Here is a 15,609-nt window from a genome sequence, read left to right as displayed (position 1 = left end):
GAGTCACACTGGCTGCCTGTGGCCCAAAGAGGCCATTCCAGCAGTGAAGGATTGCTGGGGTACAGAGAGGCTATCTGGAGAGATTGGAGAAGGCATAGGAGCAAATAGAGTAGTTTTGTGCCACCCTAGTACCCCACTATCCTGGAGAGCTGGGGTAAGGTAGCTTTGAGCAGGTGGAGTGGTGCAAAGCTCTCATAAGGCCACTAAGTATCTGGCTCCCAGAATGTTGTCATGAGTTGTCCTTGTGCTTCCCACTTTGGACGATGAAGGAAACTCCACGAGTTGATGTTAACAAAGAGTTTCCTAGCCCCTTACAAGGGAAGGCCTACATAGGAGTAACAGGTTACCTAATGGGTTCAAGAGCCTAGATTACTTTAACACCTTGCGATTAGAACCCAACTCTGCATTTTAGTATCAGGAGTAGTGCTTATCAGGAATAATTGTATTGACTTAAATGCAACTGTTCACAGCAGGAAGCACTTCCCCCAGTATTGTTTGCGGTATGGGCCTTTAATATGTAAATCCAGCCACAGAATGCAACTAACTCGATGATAATCAGGGAATTCACAACAATGCCAAGTACTGCAGGACTAATAAATAATTGTTTAGCCTAATGGTAATGACTGTTACTAAGGGAGCCTCCAGCTAGGAAAAGACATGGATTTGTACCTGGTGATTGGCTTTTTTATGAGGTGTGAGGAAGGCCGAAAGGTTCTTATTTTGTTTGTTCTTTCACTTTTTTTCTACTTGTTTTTAACACTAAAAACTCAGCTCTTTTCTACCCAGTTTTCCCTGGAAAAGACTGCAGAGGGTAGAGAACTAGTAGGTATCTGATATCACAGGTGCCAGGAAGGTAGATGGAAGGTGCTGTTTGTTTTTATATTTTATTATGTGGGGGTTTTAAATCTCCTGTTCAGCTCACATGTCTTACAAACTGTTGGAAGAAAGAAAAGGAGTACTTGTGGCACCTTAGAGACTAACCAATTTATTTGAGCATAAGCTTTCGTGAGCTACAGCTCACTTCATCGGATGCATCCGATGTTGCATCCGATGAAGTGAGCTGTAGCTCACGAAAGCTTATGCTCAAATAAATTGGTTAGTCTCTAAGCTGCCACAAGTACTCCTTTTCTTTTTGCGAATACAGACTAACACAGCTGTTACTCTGAAACCTGTTGGAAGTAAAACTCTCTGTTAGGACTCAGTCTCTTCACTGAAGAATGGGAAAACTCCCAGTTCATCACTTTGGGTCTTCCAGGAAAACAAAAGAGGGAAGAGGAGATCTGACATATTTGTGGGGGAGGAGGGAAAGAACTCAAGCATTGTTTTATTAAACACATAGTAAAGAAGCAAAAATGTGACACAATCTCATTTTCCCCCTACAGGTCACCTTTTAAGCAGGGGACTGATATAGAGGGTGTGGATGGCTGGTTTTAAAGATGCTTGCAATTGGGAAGAGGTCTGGGTTTTTGTTCTGATGTCCTCTATACTGTGTGTGTTACTATTTTACTGCAATATTTATATAAATTCTGTATTTTGCCTAGAGCCTGGGATAGGTACTGTAGAAGTGCCATGGCTTAGCCATGTATGGGGTTTGTGTAGTTGGCTAATAGAATAAACCTCTTCCCCCCGCCCCCACTTTAATTATTTGTTCTGTCTTTAGCGCTGCACCATTTCATTCTCCCTAACAGAGGTGTGTCACTTTCTTGTGTAGGCAAGCCCATTGTCCTGTCCAAAGAGATGGAGTCTGTTTTAGTTGGTGCTGCTATTCTTGGAGCTTGTGCTTCTGGAGATTTTGCTTCAGTACAGGTATGTACTAATGGAAAAACCCGAGTCCTGCTGTTTCCACTTTTCATGTGCACTTTTATATCTGGCATCACACACAGGTAATAATTAAGGTGGAATTAAAATGTAGGTTCTGCTCAGCAAGGAAGATTCCAATCTCAAATGTATTTACTGGTTCCTCTCTCCCCCCCCCCCCCATTGAAGCATGCCCTACCATTGCTATACCTGTGTTTCTCTTGTGTATTGGAGAAATTTGTCTTTTCGCTGTGAGAAGGTGAGGCAAGCGCAAGACACTGCTTGTAGAGTTCACCCAGGCAGTTTGGCAGATGAACAAGGAAGGTGTTCAGTAAGGTGCTGATCCTGCAATAAGCTCCAGGTGCATATAGCTCCACATGGAGTTCAATGCAGGCTCAGACCCTAAGACTGTGACCACTGCTAGTACATCCACTCTTTCATCCCAAGTTATCACGTTCATGGTTAGCCCTGCTTCCGCTTCCTGGCACTGGGGAATCTTAAACATGGGCCACACTGTAAAACTTCCGTGCCCACGTAAGTATTGCCGTCATCCACCACAGTGACTCTAGGGTCACCATTAAGGATGGAATTTAGGAATGTCTGCTCCAAAAAATGCACACTCTAGCTCCTTAACTTCATTCACTGTAGTAGAAGTAGGATTCGAACTTGTATCTTTTGTAGATCGGCTGTTAGAGAGTGACATGGTCACAAACATTTAAATAGGGGTTGCCTGGTTTCATGTTGCAGTTGCACGCATAGGCACTAGACTGTATATTAGAATGCATGTGCACATACTCTCTTACCAGGACAGCCTCGGCCTGCATTTTTTAAAGCAAGCACAGAAATTGTTACATGAAATTTTGAACTGAAACTGAGCTAGCAGTCCCTTGGAATAGTGGGGCAGATCCTCAGCTGGTATAAATTGCCATAGTTCCATTGAACTCAATACGCAGATTTACACTAGTTGAGCCTTCGGTGCGGTGTTTCAAATTTTTCCAAATGTGAAATGGAAGAGTGAAGGTTCTGCTGAATTATATGCATTACCTGGGAATAGCAGTTTCCTTTCATGAGACTTCTCTCAGTGTAGTGAATCCCATTGCAGCAAATTAAGTATCTTGTTATGTATTAACAAATTAAGTATCTTGTTATGCATCCGATGAAGTGAGCTGTAGCTCACGAAAGCTCATGCTCAAATAAATTGGTTAGTCTCTAAGGTGCCACAAGTCCTCCTTTTCTTTTTGCGAATACAGACTAACATGGCTGTAACTCTGAAACTTGTTATGTAGTGTGTCTGTATTGTATCATTGCGGTGCTTACAACTAGAACTCGATCATTCTGAAAAATGCAATTGATTTCAGTAAAAGCTTCTTGTACCAGGGCTTCATATTTAATTCTTGCTATTCCGTTAATCTTTTGAAGATTACCGCCTGGCCTCAAATACATGGGTGCTTAGTTTAAAGTTTAAGTTGTTGTCCACACTGATACTTGGTAAATTAATATTTCAAAACTCACAGTACTATGTTTGGTTTTGTGAATGTTAGTAAAATTGTACGCTGTGAAGTTGCTCAGACTCAGCTGCCTTTTCTCTTATGTGTTTTTTATTTTAAATATGTCTCCTCACTCTGGCATACCCAAAATGTTTCAAAAGTATAATCCATCCAAGAAAGTCAGACTAAATACCCTGTCTCATGCTACAATGCAGCGTATTCCTTCAAAAAGTTTTCTCATGTAAACTGCAACCGGACCCTTTCAGCCAATTACATCACAGAACTATTATATTTGCTTCCTTGAAGGAAAAGATTGTGATGATGTCATTCAGTGGGACCTCATTCTAGAAGTTTAAGTACATACTTTTAAATTATGAAACCACTAATCCCTGATGGATGACCTTGGACAAGTCACTTAACCTCTCTGTGCCTCTGTTTCCCCATTTAATATAACATGCTGATACTGGCCTTCTTTGTAAAGCACTTTGAGATCTACTGATGAAAAGCACTGTATACAAGCTAATACCTAGGTAGTACTATTCAAACAGTACATTTTGAGGCAAGGCACCAGCACTTTTTGGCTGTCCCCATCAGTGTCTGTAGAATTTGAGATTAAAATTGTTGACTACCTAAATATTTGGTACCTTAATCCATTCTTAGGCACCTAAATAAAAATGATCTGATTTTTCTGATGTGCTGAACACCTACATTTCCCATTAACCTCAAGTGTTCAGAAATGTTTCTGAAGGTGCCGTATTGTAGTATTTGATGCAATATATTTTGACAGCCTATCTGAGTCAGCTGTTGCATTCCTGAATCAGTCAGTGGCTCACTGCCGCATAACATTCAAAATAATACATTTGATCCTTTGATAAAGACATTGCATGATGGCACATGGCCAGCAATCAGTTGGAAACTATGCTTTTTGGCTGGGAGACCTCGTCATGATCAAAATACACATGCAAAAAAGAATTAGCTTATAAAGTCAAAGATGCATGGCTCTCATTTAAACTTTAAAGGTATGATGTTCAAAACCACTTAGGCACAATTATGTTGCTAATTTACATGTGCTGTTAATGCATTTGCATGTGCAACTTGGCAATTTCACACACCAGTGGCCAATTAGACGCATATCTGGCATTTTGAGTGTAAAAACAAGTGATTTGAATGAATAATCACAGTAACTGTGCACAGTTGGCCCATATAAATGGGTGGCAGGATTTAGCAGAAAAAAACAAAGACAACCACATTAGCAATGCTTTTTACCCCTCTTTAAATAAAAAAGTTTAGTATAAGAAATCAAAATAAGTAACCATAGCAGAAGAAAGAATGAAGGGAAACCTCCCTGGTCTGAAGTTCAGCCCAGACTTATGACCCCTGGCTGTGGGGCCTGACCTTCCCAAAGGCAGTCTCCCTCCAAGCAGCCACTCATATAGGGTCTGATTCAGAGCCTGTTCAAGTCAATGGCACTGTTTCCATTGACGTTAGTGAGCTTTGGATCAACACCATAGCTATTCTTTATTGCCTCTGTTCATGGGAGAGGGGAAACTGATCTGTCTCTCTAGGTATTTATATCATGCTCATTACCATGGTATCTGAGCTTCCTGTTCACTGGGGAGCAGGTCATGCGCTTGAATCTTGTCACAGCACACAGTTATATTCCTGCAGCTTTGGAAAAATCACACCATAAGTGTTTCCACTGAATACATTTTCAGAACACACCACTGTTTAAAATAGGCTACCCGCAACATACAGCGGTACCAGTTGCACAGCACCATAGACAATTGAAATAATTAAAAATAATTTTTAAAAAGGAATCCATCTACTGACTGTACTAGAATTAGAAACAAGAAGCTATGTAAAGCCCATACTCTTTGTTAAAGCCGTCATGCAAAGCTTATATCCAGTGTTGTAATCTCATTTTCATTATATTGATCTCCTTTCTCTAGCACACCGTCTTGCGGGCCTCTTCCCAACCAATACCATTCTTAGTGCTGCTCCCATAAATTATGGTTAGCTTCATTATAATGTTTGCCAATAGGAGATGTTATTATTGACTGTACTCTATTAGTGATATAGTGTAGCATTGTTCAGAGCTCTTTGTTTGTCCAGTATAACAATAAGGGAACATGTTATAAGGCCTTTGCTTGATATTTAGTCAGCCCTTACCTAGTCAGAACGCCCATTCATTTAAGTGGGAGTTTTGATTGGATTTGTCCCAGTAAGTTTGGCAACATTTTTAAAAGTGATTTTTGGGTGCCTTTGGTTTCTGAATGCCCACTGTTAGGTACCTTAAAGTGGTCTGACTTTCTGAGGTTGGGTGCTCACAATCCTCTGAAGATTAGGCCTCTCAAGTGTCTCAAGTTAGTCACTCTCAAACTGGGCCGTCCAAAATCACTAGTCACTTTTGAAAATCTTGGCGTTGATCTGTAGTGCTCTGCCAACCAAGGTGCGAATTGCAATGCAGAAAGTTAAAATAAAATAATAGTAATAAGCAATAGTAATTACAGTTGAACTTTGCCTATTTGTATTCATGACTGGGAGAGGCATTGGAACTTGACTCTCTTTGCCGTCCTCTCTTGCCCACAACTTGCTCTGTGTAGATCCCCAGTCATGTGGCATACCTTCTTCACATTCCATGAGGATGGTGCTGCAGAGACAGACCTTGCAGCCTTGGGGAGATCCTTGATCCAGGGGAGGGGGAACAAAGAAGTACAGTAGTGATATCATTTAGAACTGTGGTCTCCAGCCTTTTTACTCACAAGATCACTTCTTGAATTTAAGATCAACCCAGTACCCCGCCCCTTCCCCAAGGCCCTGCCCTGCTCACTCCATTCCCCCCTCCCTCCATCACTCACTCTCCCCACCCTCACTCATTTTCACCGGGCTAGGGCAGGGGATCAGGGTGCGGGACGGAGTGCAGGCTCTGGGCTGGGGCCGAGGGGGTTGGAGTGTTGGAGGGGGCTCTGGGCTGAGCCTGAGGCAGGGGGTTGGGGTGCAGGAGTGAGAGGTGCAAGCTCTGGGAGGGAGTATGGGTGCAGGCATCATATGGACACACTGCACCTAATCTATAGAATCCACTGGACATTTCATCAGTTTTACTTTTTATTAGTGTCATTTGTGGTTTATAGATCCAAAATCCTTCAGGGATTGTCACAAATCGGTGTAACATTCTCAACTGTGGGATGTGCATTGGCTGAGCCTGGGGCAGGAGGTTGGGGTGCAGGAGTGAGGGATGCAAGCCCTGGGAGGGAGTTTGGGTGCAGGAGGTGGCTCCAGGCTGGTGCAGAGTGTTGGGGTTCAGGAGAGGGTGAGGGGTGTGGGCTCTGGGAAAAAGTCTGGTGCAGGGGATTGGGGCGCAGGAGGGGGCGCAGGGTCTGGGAGGGAGCTCTGGCGCAGGTCCTTCAGATGCGTTTAAAGGGGAGGGCTGGGATTCCGCTGAAAGTTGCCATCTCCAGACACATGGTGAGCCTTAAATAGCCACAGGGGTAGGGTTGTAGTACACTGATGACTAGCAGAGATCAGAGAACAAAGTTAAACACTGAATCAGCAGATTCAAGGTGGGTTTTGTCAGTGGCAGGAGCTTACTGGAAGTTTTAGCAGCATTACAGAAACAACTCATTGCCTCCATGCACGAGGCTGAAGTTACTACTATTACTATTCTTAGTATTCCTAATACTATTCTTGACTGATCAAAAGAGCCCGCATTGGACAGGTGTCTCATACCTCGGACTACAATGCAATCTAAGGAACACAATTTAAAATTGTCTAAAAAGTTATGTATTTACTGCATATTTAAGCTAATTTGGAGGACTTCAGCTTTTGAGAAGATGACAAAAGTTGCAATTCCATATGAGCTGCAAGCTTTGTGGGTTAAACTGGCAGGGTGGGTGCAGTTTTCAGGATTAGATGAAAGCTGTGTACTTACTGGTTATTTTTGTTTGGTTGTTTTTTTGCCTATTTCTCTGCCTTTTTTCTTACAAAATATGATGTTTATACTCAATGTTAAATTCTAATTAAAAATACTGGACATGTCCGAGCATGAAAATAAGATACATGCATAGGAATGTGAAATAAATAGAATGAACAACATGATTGTAAAAATCTTCAGCTTTGGGCTGGGGGTTTGAGTGCAGTGGGGGGTGCAAGGTGCAGGCTCTGGCTGGGAGGTACTTACCACAGGTGGCTCCTGGTCGGCAGCACAGCGGGCTCAGGCAGGCTCCCTGCCTGCCGTAGCCCCATGCCGCTCCTGGAAGCGGCTGGCTGCTGGCACATCTCTGTGTGCGGCCCCTGAGGGGGGCAGCAGGTCTACATGCGCTGCCCATGCCTGCAAGCACCGCCCCCACAGCACCCATTGGCCCGTTCCCAGCCAATGTGAGCTACGGGGACAGTACTGGGGGCGAGGGCAGCGTGCGAAGCCGCCTCACCCCCCTCTTCTTTCCCCCAGGGGCTGCAGAGACGTGCGAGCAGCCAGCCATTTCCCGGGAACAGCATGGGGCCATGGCAGGCAGGCAGTTTTTAGCTCCGGAGATCGCGATTGACCGGCCGAGGCTCCGGAATTGACCCGTCAATTGCAATCGACAGGTTGGTGACCACTGATTTAGAAAGTCTCTAATGAACACCACTCCTAGTATGGGGTGATGAATTATCTGTATATCAATATATTTTACCCACAAGCCCGTTTAAATGAATGGGAATCTCTCAGTTGACCTTCCTGGGGTTTTGATCAGACCCATTGTTTATATTTACTGCAACAATAATGGTTTCTTACCTGAAGAAGTCATACTGTAGCCCTAAGCATGTTTCTTCTCACAAGGCACTAAGCATCAATTTATCGCCTTACTTTCTTCTCTCTTATATAACAATACTCTAATTGCTCTTTAAGGAGTATAATACATAGTTTTTTCCCAAAGCAGTCAGATTCCAACTTTTAAATCTTACAGATTTTTGCTCTTGATAGAATATTCCAAATAAAGTATCCAAATCCTTATCTTTCAGTCAAGAGAAAGTCAAAAGGCATGCATTAGTGACTCATGGATTAAAGGGGATTTCTTTTAAAATATCATATTCCCCTTTTATTCATTATCTTTATTGACCACATCTGTGCTAACAACCGAGTTCTCAGTATCCTGCACATCTTGCAAAGAAATGTTTGAAATGACGGTTACTGCAAAATTTGTAACAGTCTATGTTACAATCTAATTTGCCAGATTCCAGTGCGGGTTTAAAAGCCCAAGCCTTTATTCAAAACTACAATTTCATCTTTAGATAATTCTACCAAGAAAAGATTTATAACATCCATCTCTGATGCCTGGTCACCATATGTTGTTCCTTCAAAGAAAGTTGAGTTCCTTATTTTCCTCTTCATGTGTCCCCTCTGCGTTTTTTCTCCTCCGTGGTAAAGAGGAATTAAAACAATTGGTCTACCCAATAAAAGAATGCTCAGGGTGATCAGAATAATCTCCCATTTCATCCTTGATTATTTAGTCTCTAGAATCTCCTGAGGGAAAAAACCTTCTGTTTTCCTTTTTGCTATTTAGTTTTGTCTTTTAATTTGCCCCAGCCATACACTGTTTTTCTTTTAGCTGGTTAGTTGTGTCTCTTTAATGTTTCTGTAGCTATAAGCTATAAAACAGCCCACCTGGCTCAGCACTGACATACGGGAGACAATCTGTGGTGGTTCATTGCCATATAAAATTGCATGATGTGAAGGATTTTTGAAATGTATATGCCAGTGAATGAAGTAGCCTTAGCTTTGCTGACCAAGATGGGTCGATTTAGAGTCTGTATCTATTGAGCACCAGGATCCTGGTTCACTGTCTATGCACATTTCTTTGTGATCGTTTCTATGATCGTTTCCAGTTTACATCAGCAACTCCTCCTAGGTAAAAGTGTTCAATAAATATATGTCAAAGTTTCAAATATATTGTTACTCAGCTTCAGTTGTACGTAAGTAAAAATTGGAAGTGGGTGTGGGAGCTGTTTGATTGGGCAATTGTCCAGTTCTTTCTTCAGGATAGCCTACTCATTCAGACACAGCACATACAGTCAGGAACAGGATTATTGACCTGTAAAAACCAGGAATCCCACTGATCATTCCTTAATTGCACATTAAAGCAATTAATAAAATTACCTTTAGGAAACTTAATTACCAGTTTTCGTTTGGACCTGGCAAATTAAAGTGGGATCTTCTCCATGAGGAAAAGATTAAAGAAAAGAAACTTTATACAGAGCAATGCAATGTGTTTGACCAGTAATTTTCTGTAACCAGTGGAGTCATTTTGACATAAATATTGAGGGGGTGATAAAGGTTTGGTTTGGGCTTGGCTCTCCACAGACCCATGTTGAACATTTATACCATTGTAACTCTCAGGAGTGCTTGGAAAGCATCTAGCACATAGTGAGAGTGACTGCAAAGAAATAATAAGATATAAATATCACAGCAAGTTTGACCAGTGGGTTACATGTGCATCTACACATGTGGGTGCATGACCGTGTGTGTGTGGGTGTGTGTGTCTCTCTCTTTCTCTCTCTCTCTCTCTCTCCCTGTATTTCTCCCTTGCTTTGTATCTCCATCTCTCCTCCACCCAGTATGCTGTGTGCCCCACTTCCTCTGTGTCCTCAACCCCTTGGAGCCAGACTCCCCCAATAAGTTAAGTGTCCCCCCTCCCAGTAGTACATTGCTCCCCACTTTGGAAAGAGGACATGGGGTGTCCTGAACCTGCTCCAAGTCTGTGGGGAGGGGAATGTGCTTCCCGCTTCCTCTGAGTTGGGCTACTAGAGTGAATCTGGACTCTTGCTTCTAGCTCCTCCTGCAGACTGAGTCTGATGTTGCCTCTGTCCAGTAGATGGTGCGCCGAGCTCTCATCTCTATTTATCAGCTACTGGGCGTCCCCACAGATGAGGAAGCATTGAGCCTGCTGCCCCACAGCAGCACTTTCGGGTCTGGAAATGGCCTCCACTTCCCTCCCCCCTTCACCTCTCCTCCACCACACACTCAAATTTGAGGGAGAAAGTCCCCTGCTCATTCCCCTCATAGTTATGCTTACATCTTCAATCCATTTTTTGTGTGTGCCTGACAGAGATCATTTGCCCCCCACTTCTCAACCTCACATTCTGTTTGATCCAGTAGTGAGATCATAGTTTAGTATTTGACATCAATGTGTTGCCATGGAAATGACTGTGATGTCTGCAGTTCAATTATGAGACAGATGTGGGCAGAAATCTTTGACTTGTATGAAAGGAACCAAAAAAACCCCAACCCATTAACAACACATGAAAAGTGAATAGATTTCATTTTTAACTAGGATGTATGTGAGATTTTCCAGGTATGAAAATAATGTCTGAAATCATTGGGAATTTCCCCCCTCTATTGCCTATGAGAGCTAAGGAGAAAGACAACTAGATACTGCAGTGACTGGCGCTGTATAATTAACTAAGATGGATTGGTTGCCTCATTTAAACAGCCAGTGTAATCGAGCAGCTGAACTGCCTGTTGGCGTCAATTGAACATCCCCTGAAGCAGCACCATTAGCCATACGGACATAGGGCATCCTGACATTCCTTTAAAAATGATGGACATGTGAGTAAAGTCCATAAGTATTAAAGGGATGTGCTGCATGCCAGGGTTTGAAATGATGATAATAATGATGACATGTTTGAAATGATTAGTTTACAACTCCCAGTTACAAGAACTTTAAATTGTTTTATTTATGCACTGCTTGGATCTTCTAAATATAGTGGGATCATGTAACATGTATTGTAAGAGTACCAATGATTATTACCTGGACTTGGGAGGTTCATACTGGTTCACCCAGAAAGGACCATAGCTACAGATCATGTTGTTTGAGTTTTTGGACCAGATCTTCAGCTGGTATAATTTGGCATAGCTCTGTTTTTTTCAGTATAGCTACACTGACTTACACCAGCTGAAGATCTGATCCTATATTTCTCTTCCAACCATTGCCAGTTAGGTGAAGGACTGATCTGAGAAGAAATCTGTATCTGCGACTATGTCTTTAATGAGAAAAACCAGGGGAAAATTGGGGAGCAATCATTCTTTCCTTTAGAAACGTTAATAACTGGGTAGACAAAATCATCAGAGGAAATAAAATTACTTCTCCCTGTTGTCAGGCAAGTCTCCTTCCCTCATCTCATTAAAAATGAAAAGCACTCTTGTTTTTAAGCAGGGTAAATTAGTAATTAAGTGCTCTAATCAACTTGTGTAAACAGAGTATGGAAACAGAGAAGCAAATTAATCATTTTTTGGCTTGCTTTTACCCTATTAATGTACCTTTTACTAAGGGGCTTCCTGTGGTGTCGGGATGTTTTTTATTCTCTACTCCTTTAATCAAAGCATTTTTGATAGGCAAAAGAAGGCTCAGGTGGCTATTCTGAGACACTAAGAAGTACAGGAGGAAATGGGCTTGGGTGGTCTGATCTTGTGGTTTTGTTCTTCAACAACTCCAAAGGATTTGCGATAAATTCTTATGCTTGAAATTTGAGTTCACAGTTCAGTGAAGATCATCTGATGTGGTTCCTGGACAGGGGCAGGTGATTGCTTTTTCTTAAAGGGTCTGCTTCTGACTTGTATTACTTATGTAAATTTAGTTCTTGTGAAAGATGCCTCCCCACAAGTGGAAGTCATCCATTTATCCACAGGACCGATATGGTATAGGAAAAATTAGTTCAAGTTTCAGTATGCAAATTATGTACCCTTCACTGGGTGCACCATGTTAGAGGAGAAAACACTTGAATTTCCATAACGCATTCAATTCTTAACCTCTCTGCTTTGACTGCCAACAAAGATAGTATGTAGAGTCATGGATAGTTTATGGTGAGGACTCTTCCACCCACTTGATACCACACAAGATTTTGATTCAAAAGCTAGAATTGTATAAAATTAACATGGCACACATTAAATAGATTAAAAACTGGCTAACTGCTAGATCTCAAAAAGTAACTGCACGTGGGGAATTTGTCATCGAGGTGTGTGTTTCCAGTGGAGTCCTGCAGGAATCGGTTCTTAGCCTAGGCTAATAAAGTATCAGATGGTAACAAATGGTAGTAACCGTTCTCCAGGACTGGATCCAAAGCAATGACTTAGTGATGAAAGGGTTTGTATCCTGTTACCAGTTTCATTTTCATTTCAGAAACGGGGACTAAGAATCTCTGCCTATGCGAAAATCCATTGCGCATAAAGAAGTTAACTGCAGTATGTGTTCCCTTTGGCGTGTATGAAACCACCAAAAGACTGGCAATGGCTCCAGCCTTTGTACATACCAAATTTCTTTAGAGAAATAAAGATGAGGGAGAAAAATTGAAAGGCAAAGATTTGGTGGCCTCCATCCAGTTCCTTGTGGACTGGTGTTGGTTCACATTGCATATATTGGCACCCCATCAGCACTCTCAGCAGAGAGGACGAGGACTGAATGGAGACACAACTACTCTCTCCCCCCTAAAGATGATCACTCTAGATTAAGACTGAGGCACACAGGTGTGGGGAGCTTGCTGTACCACTTAATGGAGGGATTGAGTTTTCCGTCAGCCCGGTACTTTTCATGAGCATTGAATTCACTTTTTTAAAACCGCAGTAGGTCTGCAGAAGCGTTATCTTTTTATTTTAAGTGACATGAATGTTTACATATGGTTGAATCGCATCCCCTGGTAGTAGTTTAATCCAGGGGAACCACCACCCCCACCATTTAAAGATCCAAACACGTGGGATGTGGCAGTCAACAATAACCGGCATGTTTTCATGAAAGCCCTAAGATCAGTAGCCTCCTACGCTATTGCTGTTTACTGATATGTGATACCGGTTGACACCTTCTTGCTTGATGAGAGCTTGCTTTGCTCACAAATTCACAAAAATCCCCTCAGAGTCCCCACAATCATTATATAACAAGCAGAGCGCTCATCGTTTGCTAGGCTTGGCATCATCATCTGGCCTACACATCTTTACATTAGAGCTGAATATTGAAAGAAAACTATCTAAGAACCCCACCACTCTTAAATATTTCCAGCCATGCTGTGTCTCATGTTATATGCTGTCATCTGTTTGATGTATTATCAGATCAGTACATGTTTCATGTTTCGTTCATTGTCACGTTAGAAGATTTGTAGTCATTTCATATCACTAGAAATTGTTACAGGTAAAAACTTGTTTTAGAGAATGTCAGAGATTGTTCCTAACTATTAAAGTGACAGATGATCCTGGACTGCAATACAGGGCTAGATTTCCGACGAGTGTAAATCACCATAGCTCTATTGATTTCATTAGAGTGACACCAGTTTACATCAGAGCCCTGATCTATCCAAACACTTAAGCACATGCTTAACTTTAAGTGCACAAAAGTCCCATTAAAGACAGTGGGACTACCCACATGCTAAATTATTGCTTTGCTGGATCAGGGCTCAGCTGAAGATCTGGCCCCTAATTCACTTGTAGATGATACATCTTGAAGTGATGAGGATTATTATGGCTTCTGCTGTTGGCTCACAATAATACCCATTCAACAAGCTGTGGTGGGATATGATAGGTAATAGGATACAAAGGTATAGCATTTCTTTATTATTGTTGCTATCCAGAAATTAAGTGCACTCTGTTTTAAATGTCATCCAGCATGAGATTGGGATTCAAATTTGTAATTTCTCTGTAGCTATGTAATAGACAAAGAAAGCCAGATCCTCAGATGGTATAAATTGGTGTAACACCATTGACTGCCAGGGAGTCATGCCGATATACAATGCCTGGGTGTCTGGCCCAGAATTCTCACAGCTGGAGGCCACCGTCTTAGCCATACTTAAAAATATGGCCATACTATTTTCTTCAAAGTAAATGATTAATAAAATACCACACTCATAAAATGAAATGAAACATTATGTTCTATTTAGATGTCAGTGAAAGGATACATGTTACCGTTTGTTGGGAAATCAGCTTGACTTATCTGTTTATTATCTGTCTGAGAGCAGTGATAAAGATTTTATTACTTATCACTTACATTTATGAGAGCGAATTGAAAAGGTAGTTAATTCCTTCAGGAACACTAAAATGATCCAAGAAACCTACCCTTTTATTGTGTCTTCATGTAGAAGATGTGGCCAGTTAGAGAGGGCCAAATCCTTAGCTGGTATAAATCAATTGACTTCAACTGAGCTCTGCCATTTTACACTCACTCAAGATTTGGCCCACAGTATTTTGAGAACTTTAATATTCTCTTCATGGACCTTATCCAAAGCTCATTGCAGGCAATGGAAAGATTCCCTTTACCTTTAGTGGCCTTTTGAACAGACCCTTTCATAGATAGATACTCTCAGAAGGAACCTTCAGTAAACATGTAACAACTCTGTTGTCAGTAGGTTTGATATCTACGTTTGTGATCCTGGTGATCTATAGTAAGAGACTGTGATTTTCCACCTAGTAACTTTTAGAAACCTCCTATCAGCTGACACCTTGGCATAGAATACAATTTGTGTTGGATCAACCAAGTGAGACTATTTATGTCATCTGTCAGCAAGTCTGAGAGGTGGGAAGCAGGAGGAAATACACTGGTTAGAAGAGTTTAGTCTCCACTGCTGGGTCTTTTCATGACAAACCAAAGGTCTGACTGTCCAGTGTAGAGTTCAAATGGGACATATACAGCCAACTGGTAAAAAAAATGGATACATGCGGAAAAGTATATTAAATCAGTCAGGAAGATCCCATGCTGGAGTAAATCGATTTTTGTAAGCAGGTTAAGATTCAATACCAGCTTTTACAATAAATTGTGCAATAATAGGGCTACCTTATGCTTATTATAACCCATGGCAGTGTTTTCTCTTGATATATTTGTAAGGAAACTGTAAATGTGCCTTTATAGCTTTGAGATAGCTATACATTTTAAGAACTATCTATATCCCTCCTACTTTGGGATCTAATTCTACACACAGATACACAGGTGCAACTCCCACTGTGGTCCTTGGACCCACTCTTTGGGCTATGTAGGAAAAAAGTGTAAGGATAATATTTTTAGGGAAAGATGAATATGTGGGAGTACTATAGATTCTTTATAGCTGTAATAGCCAGTGGTGTCCTTTTCAGAGTGTGCCTTGCTTAATGATGTACAGGATGTCAGACAAATTAAGTCTCCCTGCCCTCGCCTCTTCCATAGCCAAGCAGAACAACCTTCAAGCTATGCACTAGAGAACTGAAACTCAATCAGGCCACATTGTGAGATTAATTTTCCATCTGGGATTTGAACTCTTGCTGTGTCAGTACAGCGGATCAGACTGTTCTGTAAGGAAGCACAGGCATGTAGAGTCACAGTGCTAGCTGTCTGAAATGCCT

The 15,609-nt window shown here is 41.7% G+C and overlaps 1 protein-coding gene across 1 annotated transcript in view; it reads left to right on the top strand.

Moving 5' to 3' along the window:
- FGGY (FGGY carbohydrate kinase domain containing) overlaps positions 1-15,609 on the top strand; it is a 197,495-nt gene that overhangs the window by 151,645 nt on the left and 30,241 nt on the right. Inside the window, exon 14 of the mRNA XM_074961645.1 lies at positions 1,712-1,806. Coding sequence (XP_074817746.1) covers positions 1,712-1,806 — 95 coding nt within the window. The remainder of the gene's footprint in view (positions 1-1,711; positions 1,807-15,609) is intronic.

The sequence above is a fragment of the Natator depressus genome, chromosome 8 (genome assembly GCF_965152275.1).
Source record: "Natator depressus isolate rNatDep1 chromosome 8, rNatDep2.hap1, whole genome shotgun sequence".
In the NCBI taxonomy this organism is placed as follows: domain Eukaryota; kingdom Metazoa; phylum Chordata; order Testudines; family Cheloniidae; genus Natator; species Natator depressus.
Note: the sequence above shows the minus strand (reverse complement) of the source record. Positions and strands in the feature narration are given on the sequence as shown.